General features: G+C 43.3%; 1 protein-coding gene across 1 annotated transcript in view; it reads left to right on the forward strand.

Moving 5' to 3' along the window:
* LOC140734230 (sestrin-3-like) overlaps nucleotides 1-23,443 on the forward strand; it is a 59,886-nt gene that overhangs the window by 23,028 nt on the left and 13,415 nt on the right. Inside the window, exons 2-3 of the mRNA XM_073057920.1 lie at nucleotides 18,968-19,033; nucleotides 21,475-21,672. Coding sequence (XP_072914021.1) covers nucleotides 18,968-19,033; nucleotides 21,475-21,672 — 264 coding nt within the window. The remainder of the gene's footprint in view (nucleotides 1-18,967; nucleotides 19,034-21,474; nucleotides 21,673-23,443) is intronic.

Below are 23,443 nucleotides of genomic sequence, written 5' to 3' on the forward strand. Positions count from 1 at the left end.
ACAAAGGATAATCAGTGGATGTTGTTTATTTGGATTTTCAGGATGCCTGTGACAGGGTGCCGCAAATGAGGCAGCTGAACAAGATAAGAGCCGGCTATATTGCGGGAAAGGTACTAGCATGGATAGAAGATTAGCTGATTGGCAGGAGGCAAAGACTGGGAATAAAGGATGCCTGGTTGGCTGGTGGTGTGCCACAGGGGTCAGTGGTGGGACCACTTCTTTTCATGTTGTATGTCAGTGAATTGGATTAAGGAATTAATGGCTTTGTGGTGAAGTTTATGGATGATATGAAGATAGGTGGAGGGGCAGGTAGTGTTGAGGAAGCAGAGTGTCTGCAGAGGGACTTGGACAGATTGAGAGAATGGACAAAGAAATCGCAGATGGAATGTAGTACAGGGAAGTGTATGGCCGTGCACTTAGGCAGAAGGAATAAAGGCATGGACTATTTTGTAAATGGGGAGGAAGTTCAAAAATGAGAGGGAATTGGGAGTCATTGTGCAGGATTCCCTAAAGATTAACTTGCAGGTTGAGTTGGTGGTAGGGAAGGGAAATGGAATGTTAGCATTAATTTCGAGAGGACTCAAATACCAAAGCAAGGATGAAATACTGAAGCTTTAAGGTACTGGACAGATGGCACTTGGAAGACGATGAGCACCTTATCTAAAAAAAGATGTGAGATGTGACGGCATTGGAAAAGGTCCACGAGACTGATCCCAGGAATGAAAAGGTTCAGATAAGAACTCTGGCCCTGTACTTGCTGAAGTTTAGAAGAGTGAGGGGGTGGGGGGGGGGGGTGTGGTTTGAATCTCATTACAACCTATCAAATTTTAAAAGGCCTAGACAGAGTAGATGTTCCCTGTAGTGGGGAGAGTCTGGGACCAGAGCGCACCGCCTCAGATTTGAGGGATGTCCACTTACAACAGATGAGAAAAAGTTTTTTAGCTAAAGGGTGGTAAATCTGTGGAATTCATTGCCACAGGTGGCTGTGTAGGCCAAGTCATTGAGTATATTTAAGGTGGAGGTTGATATGTTCTTGATTAATCAGGACATTAAAGGTTATGGGGAGAAGGCGGGAGAATGGGTTGAGAGATAATCTATCGGCCATGATGGAATGGTGGAGTAGATTCAGTGGACCGAATGGCCTAATTCTGCTCTTATGTCCTTTGGTCTAATCATCAACACCAACACTGTGTCAGCCTTGACATTGTCATACTGCTGTCGAAAGTGTTGAACTACAGTAAATTGTGGAGATTGCATTGGGTCCAGTTTTTGATTTTCCATGTAGTATCTGTGATGTATCTTTCTCTTTAGGCCATCCCTCTAAATCGAGGATGCCTCATTGTCCACGCTGTGGGGGCTAAAGGGTCCCATGTAAGCACAGCCTACTCTGTGCCAGTGGGACAGGTGGCCAAGTCGTTTAAGAGGTGGTGCCCTCCTTTCCCTGTTAATATGTGGCCTTCACACACGTCTGGCATAGAACAAAGTATTTAGTACCTTCCTTAATTTCGAGCAAACGTGGACATGCACTGCATTACTCTTCACTGCAGAGTCACAGAGTACTGCAGCACCGAAACAGGCCTTTCAGTCCATCTAGTTCATGCTGTGCTGGTCTTCTGTCAGTCACATCTTCCTACACTTAGACCATATTACTCCAAACCCTTCCATGCCTATGCCTACCCAAGCTTCTCTTGAATCTTACAGCTGACTCTGCATACACTTTCACTGGCAGCTCATTCCACGCTCGCGCTTCCATCTCAGTGAAGTAATTTCCCTTAGATATTTCACCTTTCACCATAAACCTGTGATCTCAAGTTCTAGTCTCACCCAGCCTGCCTGCATTCACCCATAAGGCATAGCAGCAGGATCAGGCCATTCAGCCCATTGTGTCTGCTCTGCCATTCCATCATGGCTGATCCTGGATCCCACTCAACCTCATACACCTACCTTCTCGCCATCTCCTTTGATGCCCTACCTGATCAGAAATGATCAAGTTCTATCTAAAATATACGCACGGACTTGGCCTCCATTGCAGTCTGTGGCAGAGCATTCCACAGACATACTGCTTTCTGGCTTTTTTTTAAAAAAGTCCCTCCTTCTGTTCTAAACAGTTGCCCCTCAATTTTGATGCTGTGCCCTCTAGTTCTGGATGTCCCCACCATAGGAAACATCTTCCCTGCATCCACCCCATCTAGCCCTTTCAACATTTGATAGGTTTCAATGAGATCCCTCCACATTCTTCTAAATTCAGGCCAAAAGCTGCCAAACCCTCCTCACATGTTGATCCTTCATTCCCAGAATCATCCTTGTGAACCTCCTCTGGACTCTCTCCAATGACAACACGTTCTTTCTAAGATATGGGGCCCAAACCTGTAGACAGTACTCCAAGTGCAGCCTGACTCTTGTCTTGTAAAAGCTCCACATTATCTCCTTGTTTTTATATTCTATTCCCCTTGAAATAAATGCCAACATTGCATTTGCCTTCTTTACTTCAGACTCAACCTGTAAATTATCCTTCATGGAGTCTTTTCCGAGGACTCCTAACTCCCTCTGCACCTCTGATATTTGAACCTTCCCATTTAGACAATAGTCCACATTATTGTTCCTGTTACCAAAATGCATTGTCATACATTTCCCAACACTGTATTCCATCTGCTACTCTTTTTCCCATTCTTCCAATTTGTCTTGAGTCCTGCTCAGGAAGCAACGTGATTACAGACTGCCTACTCCTCCACCTATCTTTGTATCATCCACAACCTTTGCCACAAAGTCATCAATTCTATTATCTAAATCATTGACAAACAATGTGAAACCTTATCTATAACTTTCATCATTTTGTATATCTCTATAAGATCTCACCTTTTCAACTATACTCCAAGGAATAAAGTCTTAACCTATTCAACAGATCCTTCCTGGATCTTTGGGGGCTATAACGTGTCTCCATATTTCCAGCCCAAGGGTCTTCGTTTTCTCATGACTGATTAACCCAAAACAGCTCAATCCATAGACCTTCCAAATCCATTTTAAGGTTGGGGAGGGGAGAGTTGACAAGGACCAGTGTTAGAATCATGCCAGTGTTAATGTATCATGGTCAGTGCATCTCACTACATGAAATAGGGAACAGTGAAGTTCTGAGGACTTAATTTAAGCTCAACAATTAAAAATAAATATTTCGTCTATTTGTCTTGATGGGAACCAAGGTAGATTTGTTTCTAAAAGCTTTGGGATTGGAATCTAAGTGAAGATTGCCGGGATAGAAATCACACAGGTCATGAGATTGGAGCTTTCTTTTTAACTTGCTTTTCCACAGTGGCTGAAAATATATGGTTTAAAAACTGTTAATGATCATCGGGAGTTTAGGCAGTGCCGTTCTCGGGTTGGGAGCTGATGGGTAATCCAATATGGCATCAGCTGTTGTCAGTGATGGATGAGGCTTCCCACGGGTGGACAGCTGTTGTGCCTGTCAACAGCACAGCTGGTATGTAGAGCTGGTCACGTTTCATTGCTGGTAAGGCTTGGCAGTGGTTGAATAGGATATCAGATGGACCTGTTAACCCTTCTTTCATTGAGAGAATGCTAGTTTATTGCTGTCAATAATCGACCACGGAAACTCTCAAGTGTGCTGCCCTCCTACATGCCAGTATTACAGGCTGCCAGCAGGCATTCAGATTGTCTCTTTTATTGAATGATATTGTTTTTATTTATTCAAAGGTGATGAGCTAGACAAGCATATTCCAAGACCCTACTCAGACATTCTCTCTTCTCCCTTCACATAAGGGACCAAAGGTGCATAAGCTTGAAAGAGTATACCACCAGGTTCAAAGACAGCTTCTACTCCACTGGTATCAGACTCTTAAAAGGACCACTTGTATGATAAAGTGGACACTTAATCTCTCTAACTATCTTATTATCATCTTGCTCTTTATTGCTTGCCTGCACTGCTCCTTCCCTGTAGCTGTTACACATTATTCTGCATTGCCATTGTTTTACCTTGTTCTGCCTCAGTGTACAGTGTAACAAACAGTGTGCGAGATAAGCTTTGAACTGCCTCCTGGTGCATTAATAATCAAAGTACGTACGGAGTACTATATGCAACCTTGAGATCTGTCTTCCTTACAAGCAGCCGCAAAACAAAGATAGCCAATAGACCTCATTTTACAAAAAAGACCATCGAACACCCAATGTGGGGAAAAAACAAATCGTACGAACAATAAGCGTAAGCAAGTAACATTCGGAACAGGTTCACGAAAGTGAGCACACAGCAACGAGTAATGATGATAAGCCAATAGCATTTTATTCCTATCACTAATTGACTTTGAACTGAGGATACCTCATAAGTAAGTTGAGAGTCGAGCATGTTGTTGTGGTCTGGAATTATGTGGACTTGTTAAGGATTACAGTCCTCCTTCCCCAAAAAGCATCTGTTAACCAGCTGGGTTTTCCTGATGAACATTGGTTCAGGGTCACCATTATGCAGATTTATTCTTTAATGTTTTGAATCAACTGAATTTTGGTTGCTTTGGAGGTGATATACAGGTCATTACATGCTTACTCTATGCAATTAATTTGTTAACTAGAAACCAGTACAGAACCATCCTTGATGTATTATACCGAAACTTATGCAGAACCTAAACTCGAAATTTTGTAGGCACTGGAAGTCGTACAAAGTGCTGGAGGAACTCTGCAAGTCAGGCAGCATCTCTGGAAGCGAATAAACAGTTGGTGTTTTGGGCTGAGACCCTTCCTCAGGTCCTCTGAACAAAATGGCTACTCTTTATTCTTTTCCATCGATGCCTCCTGACCTGCTAAGTTCTTCTGGTATTTTATGTGTGTGTGTTATTATGTCATACTGACATAATGTGTTCAATATGTCATTATGACCTTCTGTCATACTGAAAACCAGTGTTCAAAGTAAATTTATTGTCAAAGGACATGTATGTCACCATATACAATCCAGGCATTCTCTTCCTTGTGGGCATACTCAATGAATCCAATAATCATAATAGAATCAATGAAAGACCGCACCAACAGGGCGGGGATACAGTGTGGAAAAGACGACAAACTTTGCAAATACAAAAAGAAAGGGAAAAAATGATAAACAGTGTATTTCAAGAACATGAGGTGGAGAGTCATTGAAAGTGAGCCCATAGATTGTGGAAACAGTTCAGTGACGAGATGAGTGAAGTTAACCCCCCTGGTTCAAGAGTCTGATGCTTAAGGGGTAGTAACTCTTCCTGAACCTGCTGGTGAGAGTCCTGAGGCTCCTGTACCTTATTCCTGGTGGTCACTGTGGGAAGGTCAGTAACTTCAGGGCCCAGCCTGATCCTTGTCCAGTTTCATTTTCTCTCGGTCAAGCCAATAGGAAGATGGTGTCACTTGCTGTTAGTTTAATGGGGAAGGAACAGGAATACCACACGGTAATCCCTACTGAAAGTGCTCATCTACAGGTGCTCTGCTCTGGTCAAGGAGCCATTCTTGTGTTGATACTCAATAGCCATCTCTCTTCCATTAATAATAAATGACCTGCTTCTAAGTTTCTAATACACAGACCAATAACTGGGTACTTTGAGAAGACAGGGAAACAGATGGAAAGCACTGTTGAAAGGAAGTTTCTGAGAGGTTTTTAAAGGGAAATGAAAGATCACTAAGGTAGTTTTAATGGTTTTAGACAAACCTTTGTCCTGCAAAGTTGTTCTGTGGAGCAGCTTGTTCCATAGGTCATTGAATCTCAATAATAAGGACCTCCTGAGATCTATCCTAGTTCTATGCTTGCGTAATTTATACTCATGTGTCCTGATCTCTCCTAACCTATCTAACTCAAATAGTCTATCCACATGGACCAAATCTAATCATTTCACTATATAAAGACCTTATTCAAATCTCTATTTTGTCTGCTTTCCTAGAATAATCAGACGGATGGCCAAACCTATTCTGATAACCGGGCACTTTAAAACTGGGCCTAGAAATTCTAATAAATCAAACATGATGCACTAGATTGGCTTTAAACTGGGGCACCAGAAATGACTTTGACCCCTTGCACTTGAGGTCCCTTTCTTCACTGCAAAGTCAAGCATGGGAGAAACAATACTATGGGGGGTGGGGGGTGAACAAAAACTACAGGCATTGGAAGTCTGAAATAAAAACAGAAAATGCTAATAATACTCAGCAGGCCAGGCAGCATCTGTGGAAAGAGAAACCGAGTTAACATTAAATGTTAACAGAAGGAAAAAGGACAATAACTGAGATTTGAGTCACTGGCCTGTTTCTACATTAACTCTTCAGTTGGCTTAAGTGTTGGACAATGGATAGCAGCGTATGATTTCTTTTAGGGGGTACACTGGTAGAGTGTTGTTTACCGGACTAGCTATCTAAAGCCTGAAAGCAGCACAGTAGCGTAGCGGTTAGCGTACTGCTTTTACAGTGCCAGCGATCCAGGTTCAATTCCTACCACTGTCTGTAAGGGGCTTGTACGGTTTCCACATGACCATGTTGCTCATTCCAAAGATACATGGTTTAGTAGGTTATTTGGGTCCTGCGGGCTCGTTAGGCCGAAAGGGCCTGTTACCATGCTGTAAAATGAAAGAAATACATAGAGGTGTGAGCTTAAAATGCTCTGGGTGATTTGAATCCCATTAATTAAATGGATTCAATTTATTTTTGGTGTCTATCAAAACCCAGGTAGTTCACTGGTATCTATTTGGGGGGGGGGGGGAGGGGAATATGTTGTCCTTAATCTGAACCGTATGTGGCTCCAGCTTCACAAACTCTCGATTTGCCTTCCGTTGCATCATGGAAACACCAGTGCTCTTGAACAGAAAATCATACAAACACAGGTGGATATGGTCCAGGCCATCATGGGCAAAGCCCTCCGCACCGCTGAACATGTCTGCACGAAGTGCTGTCGTAGGAAAGCAGCATCCACGATCAAGGACCTCCACCATCCAGGTCATGCTCTCTTCTCACTGCTGCCATCAGGAAGAAGGTACAGGACCCACACCACCAGGTTCAAGAACAGTTATTACCATCAGGCTCTTGAACCAGAGGGGATAACTTCACTCGCCCCATCACTGAACTGCCCACAACCTATGGACTCATTTTCAAGGATGCTCAATATTTATTACTTGTTGTTTGTCCGTCCTGTTAGGTGTGGTATTTCATTGATCCAATTGTGTTTCTTAGACTTACTCTGTATGACCCCAAGAAAATGAATCTCAGGGTTGTATGTGGAGACATAGACGTACTTTGATAATACATTTACTTTAAACTTTGAGATGACCTAGCAAGCCATTGCATTCAAGAGTAATTAGCAAAATGCTTGTCTTTGCCACCTAATGATCTATGAAGGAATAATGAAAACAGCAATTCTGTCCTACAGGTGGTCTACATCTCTTCTTGAGAGTTTTGTTTAATATCTCATCAGACTAAAAGAATTGGAGTGTTGGCGTTAATTTTCGTGCTCTAGTGCGTCTAGAACCTATAACCTCCTCGTTTCTTGGGCAAGAGACTACAGACTGAACCACAGCTGGCACTTTCATTAAAGTGGATGTTGTGTAATGTTGGTTACTGTTCCAAGAATGAGGAGCATTTGGATTTAAGCCTAGAACAAGCCTGTGTGCCTGTTCCATAGTAGATCATTACTTTCAAGGAATCTTGGCGGGGGGAGGGTGCCCTGAGAATGGAACCAGGTCTTGCCTTTGGCATCTACAGGGTTGACTGGTGTTCTTTAAAACAGGGTGCTGAAACCTTGTGAACAGAGCTGATGTTGTATTATGATAAAATGTATTTTACGAGCTTGTCTTCACAGAATGCACTGAATTCCAGTGAAGTCTAACAGATGCATGAAATTTTTCGAACTGCGTCTCATGTTGGTCTGGACCAGATCCTGGTATCTGTTCACACGTAGAGCTTTAATTGCTTTGGCAGACTGCTTTACATTGGGTGTTTCAAGGCTTTATCTAAAGGGCTTTGCTACTTTTATCTTCTTAAGGCCATTAGCCCTGCTGAGCCAGCTGCTCATCAGAATCCTCGATCCTGGGCTAGTCTTTAAATTGTCCCCAGGTGTAGCCCATCTTCAAAGACCCTTCCCCTCTCTGGTCTTCGGAGCCTCTGTAGCGATGGATGGGGTTACCAGCTCCATACCTATCCCCCACTCCGTTTGCAGCCCGCTTGGGACTGTGCATGGCGGAGCTTACTTTTATTTTGCAGTGAGCTAAGTTTATCGTGAATTGTGTGCTCTCTGTCCATACAAACTATTGGCTTCAAACTCTTTATCTCCATGCTTTCCCTGTTTTGAAGCCAGTTTCATGTGAAGCTGGAGCTGTGTTGGTAGCACTGTTTCCTCTTGAATCGGATATTGGTCTGACTTGGGAGACCAGTGGGAACCAGATTGAGACTTTGGGAGATTTGAGCCCGTGAGCCAGACTGAGACTTTGGTGTTCTTCTGAATGCAGATCAACCTGCCAACAGTGCCATATTTGGAAGGGACGTTAAAGCAAGGCCTGATGTAACGTCTCAGAGCAGTGCAAACTAAGCCAGAGATATCTCTGAGGAACATCCGGGGAGTTGGTGTACTGGCATGTAGTGATCCCTCAAGCAGGAATACTTAGAAAGAAGTAAACAACTAGCTAACATGCATTTGTTGCACCTTGCCGAGTCCAAATTGGCTAGCTTATTTCCTACATAATTTTGCTACAATAAAAACCTGTTTTGATTGTAAAGTCCTTCAGGATATTGAAATACTCTGAAAGGCACAGCAAAAATGCAGTACTTTTCTGCCTTTTAACAGGCAAGGACATTCCAAACCTCCTCTTTCACCCACTGCAGGATTTTTTTTAATAAGTATTTGAGATTAGATAACAGTTCTATTGTTTTCAATAGTCCTTGATAATAGTGTTGGTGTGTGACCTCAGTTCATACTTTGGGAAATGTTTGGGAAAGCAGAATCTTTAAATATTCACTCTGGCAACACCCAATTATTTTTAACAATCTTTTTCTTAAGACCTTTCAACAAAGCATAATCCCAACAAAAAACCATCCTGATGTAAGATCATAAACTCCATAAGATAGGACTAGACCTTAGAATTAGATCATTTAGTCTACTTCATCTTTTGTTTTTTAACTCCATTCTCCCCGTAACCTTAACACCCTTAACCCTCTTACCAACTAAGTATCTATTGCTTTCTGTTTGAATACATTGAATGACTTGATCTCTACAGCCCTCCATTGTATCAAATTCTACAGCTTCACCACCCTTTGAAACTGAAGTGAGAAGAAATTTCTTCAGTCATAGAGACACCCCTTTATTCTGAGGCTTTGCTGTCCATTCCTAAACGCCTGCTAGTGGAAACATCCTCTCCATATCCAACCAGTAGACAACTGGTTTCAGTGAGATCTTGCCCATCCTTCTGATTCAAGTACAGATCCATATGTAACAACAAGGCCTCATTTATTAAGGCAGGTTGAAAATTGAGACAAGATGCTGCAAATGCTGGAACCTGGAGAAAAACAAAAAAGCCTCTTTGGGCCAGACAGCCTTTATGGAAGGACACGGGCAGGCAATGTTTTGGGATTAAAAGTCAATGAACACAAAATATTCCTCCAGCAACTCCACGCAGAAAAACTGAATTACATTTTTGTTTTGGTGTTCATTTAGCAGAGGATGAGGGAACATATTTTCTTTGTGAAAGAAGGAGTTAATAATCTTTCTTGGGCACCAGGAAAGTGAATTTTAATATTAAACTCCTTGAAACAGGAAACCAAAAAAAAAAGTTTCCTCTCAAACTGTAAAAGGCAAAAGAAAGCTGTCAGCTGCATTTGCTGTACAAAGGCTTTGAATCGTTCCGTGTTGACGTGCGGTAAATGTAACGATCCAAAGTTCCTCTTTGTTCCATCTTTGGTGCTGTTGCTTTAAGCCAACCAACATGATGCACTGCACACAGCCTCTTTCAAAATTATCACTCTAGCATTGCAACTTGGGTGGAAGAAGTCTTTTAGTGGCATTTTAAAGAAACGCTAACTACCTTTTCTATGATCTTTAAGGTAGGACATTTCTGTGCTGAGGAATGGAACACTTTGGCATTAAGCAACCCATGTCAGTTTTGACTTACCTCAGTGAACAAAGTGCAGAAGCTCAGAAACATCTTCCCCAAGCTTCCACAAATAAGATTGGCATTTGCAAACAATGAGCCCAACGTGTGTTTGCGTTCCTTTGAAAAGAGTTTTGCACCTTCCCCACTATGCAACTAATCCAGTGGCCCAAATTCTAGGTCAGATTTTTTTGCTTGACTCAAATTTGCAATCCTACTTGAAGCTGTTGAGGGAACTGCTTTATTTTATCTGGTACTATTTTCTGGAATGCAAGAGGTCGGGTCTTGAGGAACTCGGCTGAGCTAATACTTGGAGGATCCTGTTGTTAACTTTGGATTGCAAAAGTAAGGAGTTCTGGTTCTTAGTTCTGTCTGCTAAAGAATATGTGATTTTTCTTTTTAAAGAGGCAGCTATGATTAAGCAGTTGTAGGTCCCTGGGTATATGGTGCAGAGCACAGAATATGGCCAGTCTTCGGCATGGAAGCGGCCTGGTCGAGGGGAGTGCCTGGTGTGAAAAGTGCTAGTCTTTGGCCCGAGAGTCTTCGGCGAGGAGGCTGAGGGAAGAGACTACGCCAGGCACAATTGGAGAGGGTGAAGACATGACCGATAAGCTGATTCACTGTGCTACGTGCATGATGTGGGAGGTCAGGGACACTGATGGTGCCCCCGGCTGCTACAGCTGTGGAAAGTGTGTCCAGATTCAGCTTCTGAAGGAGCATGTTGCAGCACTGAAGAAAGAACTGGATGACCTCAGGTTTATCAGCGAAAACGAGGGTTTTCTGGACAGGACCTACAGTGAGGTCGTTACACCGAGGATACCGGAAGAGAGAAAGGGGGGCGGCGATGAGGAAGGAAAGGATGCTTGAAGTACAGGAGACCCCAGGGGATGTACCTCTCGTAAACAGGTTCACCCTCTTGGAAGCTGTCAGGACAGAAGATACTGCCAGTCTGAGAGGCGGACAGGTCTGCGAGCTGAAAATTGGTGCAGAAGCAGAGCCGAGGAGTCAGACATCAGGAAGAGCCGTGGTAGTAGGGCACTCCATAGTAAGAGGTACGGAAAGGGGTTTCTGCGGCAACAGGTGAGATTTAAGGATGGTGTGTTGCCTCCCTGGTGCTAGGATCCAGGACATCACGGACCGATTGCAGGGAACCCTCAAGGGTGAAGGTGAACAGCCGGAAGTAGTAGTGCATGTCGGCACAAATGACATCGGGAAGAAGAGGAAGGACATTTTGCAGCGGGACTTCAGGGAACTCGGAAGAAGGCTGAAAAGCAGGACTTCCAGGGTGGTTATCTCTGGTTTGCTTCCAGTTCCTCATGCTGGAGAGGGCAGGAACAGGGAGATAATGGATCTGAATGTGTGGCTGAGAAACTGGTGCAGGAAGCAAGGATTTACATTCTTGGACCACTGGGATCTGTTTTGGGGTAGGGATGAATTGTACAAAAGGGACGGGTTGCACCTTAATAGGCGGGGGACCAGCATTCTGGCAGACAGGTTTGCCACTGCAACACGGATGTGTTTAAACTAAGTAGTGGGGGTGAGGGGATGAACTGGAAATATAAGGATGGAGTTAAAGGGAAAGTGAAAATAAGAAGTTAAAAAGGACAACAGAATCAATGGAGTAGTAAGCTCAAGAAGAGATCATACAGTATGGCCAAGTGAAATAGGAATTGATATGAAAGGAGAGGGGAGTAACAAATTAAAAGTATTATATATGAATGCACAAAGTATAAGGAATAAAGTAGATGAGCTTGAAGCTCAGTTGGAAATTGGCAAGTACGATGTGGGAATAACAGAGACATGGCTTCAAGCAGACAGGGCCTGGAAAATGAATATTCAAGGATATACATCTTATCGAAAGGACAGACTGACTGGCAGAGGGGGTGGGGTGGCTCTGTTGGTGAGGAATGATATTCAGTCCCTTGCGAGGGGGGACATAGAATCAGGGGATGTAGAGTCAGTATGGATAGAACTGAGAAATTCTAAGGGTAGGAAGACCCTTATGGGAGTTATCTACAGGCCCCCAAACAGCAGTCTGGATGTAGGGTGTAAGTTGAATGAAGAGTTAAAATTGGCATGTCGCAAAGGTAATGATACAGTTGTCATGGGGGATTTCAACATGCAGGTAGACTGGGAGAATCAGAATGGTACTGGACCCCAAGAAAGGGAGTTTGTGGAGTGCCTCCGAGATGGATTCTTAGAACAACTTGTACTGGAGCCTACCAGGGAGAAGGCAATTCTAGATTTAGTGTTGTGCAATGAACCGGATTTGATCAGGGACCTCGAGGCAAAGGAACCATTAGGAGGTAGTGACAATAATATGATATGTTTTAACTTACAATTTGAGAAGGAGAAGGGAAAATCGGATGTGTCAGTATTACAGTTGAACAAAGGGAACTATGGAGCAATGAGGGAGGAGCTGGCCAAAGTTCAATGGAACAATACCCTAGCAGGGAAGACAGTGGAACAACAATGGCAGGTATTTCTGGGAATAATGCAGAAGGTGCAGGATCGGTTCATTCCAAAGAGGAAGAAGGATCCTAAGGGGAGTAAGGGGCGGCCATGGCTGACGAGGGAAGTAAAGGGCAGTATAAAAATAAAAGAGAAGAAGTATAACATAGCAAAGATGAGCGGGAAACCGGAGGACTGGGAGCAACAGAAGATAACAAAAAAGGCAATACACCAAGAAAAAATGAGGTACGAAGGTAAACTAGCCAAGAATATAAAGGAGGATAGTAAAAACTTCTTTAGGTATGTGAATAGCAAAAAAAATTTAAGACCAAAATTGGGCCATTGAAGACAGAAACGGGTGAATTTATTATGGGGAACAAGGAAATGGCAGATGAGTTGAACAGGTACTTTGGATCTGTCTTCACTAGAGAAGACACAAGCAATCTCCCAGATGTAATAGTGGCCAAAGGAACTAGGGTAAAGGATGAACTGAAGGAAATTTATATTAGGCAAGAAACGGTGTTGGATAGACTGTTGAGTCTGAAGGCTGATAAGTCCCCGGGACCTGATGGTCTGCATCCCAGGGTACTTAAAGAAGTGGCTCTAGAAATCGTGGACGCATTGGTAATCATTTTCCAATGTTCTATAGATTCAGGAACAGTTCCTGCTGATTGGAGGGTGGCTAATGTTGTCCCACTTTTCAAGAAAGGAGGGAGAAAACAGGGAATTATAGACCGGTTAGCCTGACGTCAGTGGTGGGAAAGATGCTGGAGTCAATTATAAAAGAGGAAATTATGACACATTTGGATAGCAGTAGAAGGATCAGTCTGAGTCAGCATGGATTTATGAAGGGAAAATCATGCTTGACTAATAACTTCTGGAGTTTTTTGAGGATGTAACTATGAAAATGGACAAGGGAGAGCCAATGGATGTAGTGTACCTGGACTTCCAGAAAGCTTTTGATAAAGTCCCACATAGGAGATTAGTGGGCAAAATTAGGGCACATGGTATTGGGGGCAGAGTACTGACATGGATTGAAAATTGGCTGGCTGACAGGAAACAAAGAGTAGCGATTAACGGGTCCCTTTCAGAATGGCAGGCTGTGACCAGTGGGGTACCGCAAGGTTCGGTGCTGGGACTGCAGCTGTCTACAATATACATTAATGATTTAGATGAAGGGATTAAAAGTAACATTAGCAAATTTGCTGATGATACAAAGTTGGGTGGCAGTGTGAAATGTCAGGAGGATGTTATGAGAATGCAGGGTGACTTGGAGAGGTTGGGTGAGTGGGCAAATGTATGGCAGATGCAGTTTAATGTGGATAAATGTGAGGTTATCCACTTCGGTGGCAAGAACAGGAAGGCAGATTACTATCTAAATGGAGTCAAGTTAGGAAAAAGGGAAGTACAATGAGATGCAGGTGTTCTTGTACTTCAGTCAATGAAAGCAAGCATGCAGGTACAGCAGGCAGTGAAGAAAGCTAATGGCATGCTGGCCTTTATAACAAGAGGAATTGAGTATAGGAATAAAGAGGTCCTTCTGCAGCTGTACAGGGCCCTGGTGAGACCCCACCTGGAGTATTGTGTGCAGTTTTGGTCTCCAAATTTGAGGAAGGACATTCTTGCTATAGAGGGAGTGCAGCGTAGGTTCACAAGGTTAATTCCCGGAATGGCGGGACTGTCATATGTTGAAAGATTGAAGTGACTGGCCTTGTATACACTGGAATTTAGAAGGATGAGAGGGGATCTGATTGAAACATATAAAATTATTAAGGGATTGGACACACTGGAGGCAGGAAGCATGTTCCCACTGATGGGCGAGTCCAGAACTAGAGGCTACAATTTAAGAATAAGGGGTAGGCCATTTAGAACAGAGATGCGGAAAAACCTTTTCACGCAGAGAGTGGTGGATATGTGGAATGCTCTGCCTCACAAGGCAGTGGAGGCCAAGTCTCTGGATGCATTCAAGAGAGAGTTAGATAGAGCTCTTATAGATAGGGATATGGGGAGAGGGCAGGAATGGGGTACTGACTGTGTATGATCAGCCATGATCACAGTGAATGGCGGTGCTGGCCTACTCCTGCACCTACTGTCTATTTCTATTGGACTGTCCAGGCAGGGTTTGATATCACTGGTGATGGTATTGTGAATAGTCCTTTGCAAAGAGAATGCAGGGACCTTGGAGTTTTTAAAAAGAACAAGTGTCATTGTCCTGAACAATGATCTCGCAAAATGCTGTGCAGAGTTTCTAAGGGGCGGCATGGTAGCATAGTGGTAATGCTTTACCGTGTTAGCAACCCAGATGCTGTCTGTAAATAGTGGATCCCTCCTACATTCCAGAAATGTACAGGTTAGGGTTAGCAAGCTGTGGGCATGCTGTGTTGACGCCAGAAAGATGGTTCCACCTGTGGGCCTCCCCCAGCACATCCTTGTACAGTTGGTTGTTGATGCAAATGACTGATTGCACTGTTTTGATGCACACGTGACAAATAAAGCTGATCTTTGTCTTTAAATGCCTGATTGCAGAAATAATTCTACTTTCACTGCTGGGTTCGTACTGTCAGTTATTTCAAGCATTCTTCTAGATGTTGGTTCCTCCATGAACCTCTTGCTAGGCTTACAGTTCTGAAAAATGCAGAAATACCAGACAGTAATGCGGAGTCTGCCTTACTGTGATTAATGACATGCATTCCTTCCCAAAGGCTGTGGAAGGCCTTATTATTGGATATGATCATTGTGAAACAGGCCCACGTTTCCTTTTTTTTAAAAAAAGTCACTTTGTTTTATTCCAAGCTAAGTGATGTTTGACCTTTTAATCATTCAATTTTGGCCTGTGTTTACCCTTTTTGCGTTCTGCCCCTTTCCCTTTCATAATCTTTGTACATCCATGCCTTGGACTGCTCTGTTTCTCTACCATCCCTGATCATGTTACACCCCCTTTTCTCTGCAAATCATATTTTCCTTCTTACTGCTTTCCTCAGCTAATTTGCAACTTTCACTAGTTCTGCTTTCCTAGACATTTTCTGTCTCTTTATTTGTTTTCTATTTCAGTTTCTTCTATACTTCCAGCTTTCACTTCCTGTGCTTCTGTTGAATTAATTCCCTCCCTTTTTCCTGGTTCCCTTCTAGCCCTCCTCTCCGCCACGCCGTACTATAGTGTGCTGTTTCTGTTAGAGTAAAGGACAAGATAAAATTACTGTAACATGCTGTCCAGCATCGGACTCGCCAGATGTTTGCAGTGCTTCCCATTGAGACATTGGTTCTCATGCATCCTTTAAGCTAGCTGAAGCCTTGATACTGATCGTCCTTTAAACTTGTCAGTGGCACGGCGGCGTAAAGCTCTGACAGCACCAGTGACCTGCGAGGAGCGTGTATGTTCTCCCCGACACCATGTGGGTTTCCTTCGGGGGTGCTCTAGTTTCCTCCCACATTCCACAGGTGTATGGGTTAGTAGGTAACTTGGTTACATGGGTGTAATTAGGCTTGTTACTGTGCCATATACCTAAATTTTTTTAAAAAAAGGCTTCCTTGGAACATGTATTATTCTTTGTGGGAATGCTTTTTTAGGTAAAGAGGTGAGCTCAAAGTATGTTAAAACATTGTTAGAATTATGTTCAGTGGTGTGGAAAATCTCATGGAATGGAATCTCTGAAGTCCTGGGCCTATCGGATTAACTGGAGTTTTACTGTCCTCCGGTAGATTATCACTCCAGTGTTGTGTTGACATGGCCTAGATTCAAGCAACACGACTGTTCTACATTTCACTCAGCAGACACTTATTTGTAGCTCTGCATCGTGTGCTTTTCCACACCCTCGGTTATTTTGAAACTCATTCGTCAGCCTTGTGTTTATAGTCGGGCTCCTTGGAGCCAGAAATTTCCCTTGTCTGATCCACAATCATTGGACTACTTTGTATGGTTGTGGACACCGCCCCACTCCCCGTTCCATGCGCAACTACTAACCTGTGATACACCATAAGCCCATAAAGTATAGGAGCAAAATTGGGCCATTTGACCCATCAAGTCTACTCTGCCATTTCATGATGGCTAATCGATTTCCTTCTGAGTCCCAATCCCTTGCCTTCTCCCCATAACCCTTCATGCCCTGACTAATCAAGAATCTATCAACCTCTGCCTTAAATATACCCAATGACTGCCTCCACAGCTGCCTACGGCAGCGGATTCCACGGATTCACCTCTCTCTAGCTAAAGAAACTCTTCCTTATCGCCATTCTAAATGGATATCTCTCTCTTTTCTGAGGCTGTAATCTCTGGTCCTAGACTCCCCCGTCATAGGAAACACCATCTTCACATCCACTCTATCAAGGCCTTTCAACATTTCTATAGGTTTCAATGAGATCTCCACTCATTCTTCTGAATTCCAAGGAGTACAAGCCTAGATCCACCAAACTCTCCTCATATAAGACTTTTAATCCTGGAATCATGTTTGTGAACCTTCTTTGAACCCTCCCCAATTTCATTGCATCCTTTCTTGGATAGGGGCCCAAAACTGCATGCAATATTCCAAGTGAAACCTCACCAGTGCTTTATAAAGCCTCAACATTACATCCTTGCTTTTATACTGTAGTTCTTGCAATGTTAGCATTCATTTTTGAATTTGCCTTCCTCACCACAGACTCGCCTGCAAATGAACCTTTCATGACTCCTGCACAAGGACTCCCAAATCCTTTTTTGCACCTCAGAGTTTTGAATTTTCTCTTCATTTAGAAAATAGTCTGTGCTTTGATTTCTTCCATCAAAGTGCATGACCGTACACTTCCTGACACTATATTCCATCTGTCATTTCTTTGCCCGGTGTCCTAATCAGTCCAAGTCCTTCTGCAGCTTCCCTGTTTCCTCAACACTCCTTGTCCCCCTACCTATCGGCCACAAAACTATCAATTGTGCCACCCAAATCATTGACATATAAGGTGAAAAGAATCAGTCCCAAAACAGACCCCAGTGGAATACCACTCATCACCAGCAGCCAATCAGAAAAGGCTTCCTTTATTCCCACTCTTTGTCTTCTGCCAATCAGCCAATGCTTTATCCATGCTAGTATCTTTCCTGTAATACCATGGGGCTTTTAACTTATTAAGCAGCCTCATGTTTAGCACCTTGTCAGAGGCCTGTTATGTACTTAGATAACACAACTACTGTTCCTCCTTTGTCTGTCCTGCTTGTTACTGAGCTCTAACAGATTTGCCTGGCAAGCTTTCCTCTTAAGGAAACCATGCTGACTTTGCCCTATTTTATCATGTGCCTTTGAGTACCCCAAAACCACATTCTTAACAATTGAGTCCAATATTTTCCCAATCACTGTTGTCAGACTAACTGGCCAATAATTTCCTTTCTTCTGCCTCTCTCCGTTCTCAAAGAGCGGAGTGACATTTGCAATTATCCGGTCCTCCAGAACCATTCCAGAATCTAGTGATTCTAGAAAGATGGTTACTAATGCCACCACAATCTTTTCAACCACCTCTTTCAGAACCCTGGGGTGTACATCATCTGGTCCAGGTGATTTATCTACCTTCAGACCTTTGTCTCCCAAGCACCTTCTCCCTAGCATGGCAGCTTCACTCACTTCTGACCCCTGGCACTCTCGAACTTCTGGCGTACTGCTAGTGTTCTCCACAGTGAAGACTGATGCAAAATCTTTATTCAGTTTGTCTGCCATTTCCTTGTCCTCCATTCCTACCTCTCCAGCAACATTTTCCAGGTGGTCCGATATATATGCTCCAGCTCTCTTTTACACTTAATGTATCTGAGAAAACTTTTAGTATCCGCTTTAATATTATTAGCTCGCTTACCTTCATATTCCACCTATTCCCTCTTTATGACTTTTTAGTTGCTTTCTGTTGGTTTTTAAAAGCTTCGCAGTCCTCTAACTTCCCACTAAGTTTTACTCTACTATATGCCCTCTCTTTAGCCTTTATGTTTGCTTTGACTTCCCTGTCTGCCATGGTTACATCATCCTGACTTTTAGAATACTTTTCCCTCTTTGGGATGTGACTATCTTGCACCTTCCCAATTGCTTCCAGAAAGTCCAGCCATGGCTGCTCTGCTGTCATCCCTGCTAGTGTCCCCTTCCATTCAACTTTAGCCATCTCCTCTCTCATGCTCTGTAATTTCCTTTATTCCACTGTAATACTGATACATCTGACTTCAGCTTCTCCTCAAATTTCAGGGTGAATTCGATCATATTATGATCACTTGCCCTTCAGAGTTCTTTTACTTTAAGCTCTCTAATCATATGTACTCCCTCCTGTTTTCCTTTTCAACTGTGCAGTACCGTTACAATAGGCTTCATGTTTTTAATTTCTAAATATTGGAAAAGTAGTAATTGGAAAATGAGATTGAGTTGCATTCTTGCTTGCGGGATGTGACTGGAGCCTTGAATTATTCCACCTCTGTAATTCTCCTGGTTCTCTTACAGGAACGGACAAACCGGGTCCCTCGACCATGCAATAATGGACAGAATGCATTGATACCAGAACATGAGGTAATATTGAACTTGATTCCATCTTCTCCGAGTAATTTTGGGGAAATTTGAGGGAAAAGTTGTCACTAGGATTGTTTAGACATTGATGGAAATGCAGGGCAACCTTGCCGCAAGAGAACCAATCACAGAACGGGCCTTGCTGCCCAAACAGATGAACACTCCACTGACGGTGTGCACTCATAAAAGGCAGTCAGTGTGTTCTTCAACCACAAAGGGCGTCACTACCAAGGAATAATCTTCTCCTTTTGGCTAGCAGGTTACGAGACAAAATTCATGAATGGAATCACACATACTTGCATTTCAGTTCACAGGTTTGAATAGTTATTTCAGCTTTCCCTGTTGCCAGTCTACTCTGTGATAACATATCAATTAGCGCATGGCTTTACAGCCCTGTCTATAAGATCGGGGTTCAATTCCTGCCGTTGCCCTTAAGGAGTTTATATGTTCCCCCTGTATCCACTTGGTATCCCTCTTGATGTTCCGGTTTTATCCCACGTTCCAGAGACGTATGGATTAGGATTAGTGATTTATGTTCATGCTGTATTGGCTTCAGAAGCGTAGCGACCCTTGTGTTCGAGAGTGCCAGGGGGCAGAAGTGAGTGAAGCTGCCCGGCGTAATCCTCGCCGATTTGATTTGATGCAAAACGCGCATTTTACTGTGTGTTTTGATGTACGTGTGACAAATAAAATCTGATCTTTTTCAGTACATCTTAATGTGAGTTGATCTAATCCTTGAGTCTTGGAAAGACATTTCCAGAGTAATTATTGGAAATGTTTAAATTTATCATCCTTGTTGTTTTGGGATTTAAGTTTTTAATGATTTTTTTCCCCAATCTTCTGGAGCTGTCATCACATTTGTTCTTACACCTGTACTATTATACAGCCAGCTGCCATTGTTTGCCAGCAGCTTGAGGTGACTCTCTTGCCCCTCCAGTTTTCCTCACTCCAACCCCTCCACTGATGCTACCCATGGACACGCAGGTCTACTGCTGCCTGTGCCCCTAGGCGTCCAGTTTCAGGCTGCTTATAGCCTTACTCTTACAAGTCATTCTGTAACAGTCCTAGGTGAACTTCTAACTCTTGATCTCTTGTGCGATGATCAAAGGTTCATTTATTATCAAAGTTATAACAATTCTGAAATTCTTCTTCTCCAGATAGCCACAAAACCAAGAGAGTACAGAATGGCAGCACGATCATCATCTTCCAAATCCTCCTCCCCCAAACAAAAGCAAGCAAAATCGGAACTGGCACATTCACCCCCAAATCCCCCTCCCCTGCAGACAAAAAAAGAGAAAGATCAGCAAAAAGCACAGCATATATATTTAATAAAACCTTTAAGACTGAAAAAGAACAGTCTACAGTCCAAGTCCATAGCAAAACACAGAAAACCTGGGTAACCTGTTTGCCAAAACAATCAGGATCTGCTAGCACAGTGACACAGCTGGTAGTGCCTCTGCTTCTCAGCAACAGGGACACAGGATTGATAGTCATCTGTTGGTGTCGAATTTTCATGTTCTACGTATGACTAATGGGAATCTCCGAGATGGTCCTGGTTCCTCCCACATCCCAAAGAAGAATGGGTCTGTAGATTAATCGATTATTGTAACCTGTCCTTAATTGCAGATGAGTGGTGAAATCATGTGGGAGTTCACGGAATGAAGAGAGAATGCAATTAATGTAGAATACAGAAATAAGTTCCATTTGCATCACTGGCACCACCTACGTGCCATCAAAGATGTGTATGCTGAAAGGTGCCAGCAAAATCATGAAGAATCCTACCCAGCCTGCTCATAGACTGTTTGCCCCACTTCCATCAGGGAGGAGGCAACATAACTTCCATGCCAGGAGCAGCAGACTCAAAAACAGTTACTTTCCCCAAGCAGTAAGACTGATCAGCCACCAACTCCACCACTACGTTATTTCCCACCAGATACCTAGTGTCACTTGATGAACAATCAGTGTGTATAAGCTATCTTATGTGTTTATATTTATTGTTTTTTCTTTATTATTGTATTCCTGATTTTTTTTGTGTGTGTTTTTTTTGCACTGCATCAGATCCAGAGTAACGATTATTCCATTCTCCTTACACTTGGGCATAGGAAATGACATTAAACAGTCTTGAATGAGAGGATTCTAGGTGTTTGGCAGTCAGTCAGCGGGAAGGCCTGTTTCCCTGCTGTATCTCTAAGCACCTTTAGCTGGTACGAGCATGGCGGTGAAATGCTTGCATGGAGATAGAAGATTAAACCTCTCTTGTTACAGTTACACTCTGCTTTTTACCTTTCCTTTGTAATGTGAGCTCTTCCATATTTGGTATAGATTGAGCTAGGGAAAGATTTGTAAGATCCAGTTCATCTACCGTTAATTAGAAGTCGACAGATTTTAAGGAATTAGACTGATATTTTTCTTCCCCCGTTCTCATTTTTTTTTCAACCATTTAGATCAATAAGGTGGGTGCAGAGAATGACCGTGCCCATCTGTTTGTGAAGGCGCCAGGCAGCAGGAGCTGCCTGGACGGAGTCGTTCAACTCATGGGATGCCACCCTCAGTACCTGGAGTCATTCCTGAAAACCCAACACTACCTGCTGCACATGGACGGACCTCTCCCCTTCCACTACAGACACTACATCGCCATCATGGTAAAGCCAGCAAGTGCTTGAAAGCTGCTGATAGTTTAGAGTGGCGTCACCCAGAACCTCCGTGTCACAAAGTTAGAGACTGTGGCAGAGAGGGGCTTTTAGAAGGAGTGTACTGCAACACCAGCAGAGTCATTCGCTCTGTTGGCTAAGTCGCAAACTTGGTTGGCCACAGGAACCCCTGGGGAGGTGGGCATGCGTGGCCTTTGGAACCTTGGAGTTAAAGTTTTATGGGGAAAAAATGTTTAAAAATATTTCTTCAGCATTCTTCCCTACTCGTGTTATGTTTCAACATGCATTCATGAATAACAAATTGTATAAAAGTTGAGAAGCAAAACCAGATTCTTTATTGATCCTGCCTGTGCATTTTTAAAATTCCTGTTTTGTAGTTACTTAACACTGTTTTAATGCCATAAAGTTCATTGATGTAACACACAAAATGCTGGAGGAACTTAGCAGGTCGGGCAGCATCTGTGGTAGGGGGAGGGGAAGCAGTACAAGCTGGAAGGTGACAGGTGAAGCCAGGTGAGGGGGAAGGTGGGTGGGTGGGAGAGTGGGGATTGAATGAGAGGTGATAGGTAGGATTAAACCTGTGTCATTCAATCATGAAAGGGAAGATGAAAGTTGGATTGTGGAAAGATTTAAAGATGGGTTCGAGAATTTTGATCTATTCAGCTAAGTTGCTGCAACTCGGGACAAGGAAATTCTGGGAAGCACATGGCATGGATTTGTAGGCTTGGAGTAAAGTATGGAATCGGGGAAGGCTGAGACCAAGAAGGAATATGAGAAGAATTTGAAATGTAAGGTATTTGAAAAGCCAGTTAGCAATAGTGTCCTCAGAGTGAACACTCCAAGGCAGGCAATTGTTCCAAATTAGGTTGTGGCATCCCATCATGTAACTTTGATTGCATCCTCTAGTGTTGGAATCTGGTACTGCAGTAATCCAGTCCAACACGAAAGCAAATGTGTTGAAACCAAAAGAGATCTCCGTACATTACTGTTCTCTAAACCTTCCTTTGGTTTCTGTCATGTGTCCCTGGAGGATGAGATTCTTTTGCTTCCAGCCTCCTTATTATATTCAACACTGCACTAAAATCCCAGCCTCAAGCTATTGTGTAAACTTTGGTATTTACCTACTTCAGCTTGACAGAGATGGGTTAATGAAGAAGAGAAGGTGATGCTGAGTTCTCTGCGTCAGAGGTTCTCTGTGCACGTTGTGCCAGGGGTTCCCAATCTTTATTATGCCATGGAGCCATTCCATTAACTGAATAGTCCGTGGACCCCAGATGGGAGCCACTGTGTGTGGTCAAATTATAAATGGTGGTCTTTACACTGGTGCATTTTGTGAGTGTGGGCATTTCTGCAACATTTTCACCAGTGGTTTCCTCATAGTGATCACACAATAACTCTTCCTTCCCCTACCTTACCATCCCTCCACTGCCCACTACCCCCATGTCTCCCTACACCCCCCACTAAATATTGTCTCTGAAAGAAAATACGATGCATTATTCAACTTATCATTGCTACAAGCCCACAATCCTAAACCAGCTTACACTAATAAACACAAAATGTCGGCGGAGCTCTGCAGGTTGGGCAGTATCTATGGAAGGAAATGAGCAGACAATGTATTGGGCTGAGACCCTTCATCAGGACTGGAAAGGAAAAGGGACGAAGTCAGAATCGGAAGGAGGGAGGGGGCAACAGTACCAGCTGGCAGGTGATGGGTTCCTCCTTCTAACTCTGGTTTCTGCTCCCTTTCTTTCCAGTCCTGGTG

This window comes from Hemitrygon akajei, chromosome 10, assembly GCF_048418815.1.
Source record: "Hemitrygon akajei chromosome 10, sHemAka1.3, whole genome shotgun sequence".
In the NCBI taxonomy this organism is placed as follows: domain Eukaryota; kingdom Metazoa; phylum Chordata; class Chondrichthyes; order Myliobatiformes; family Dasyatidae; genus Hemitrygon; species Hemitrygon akajei.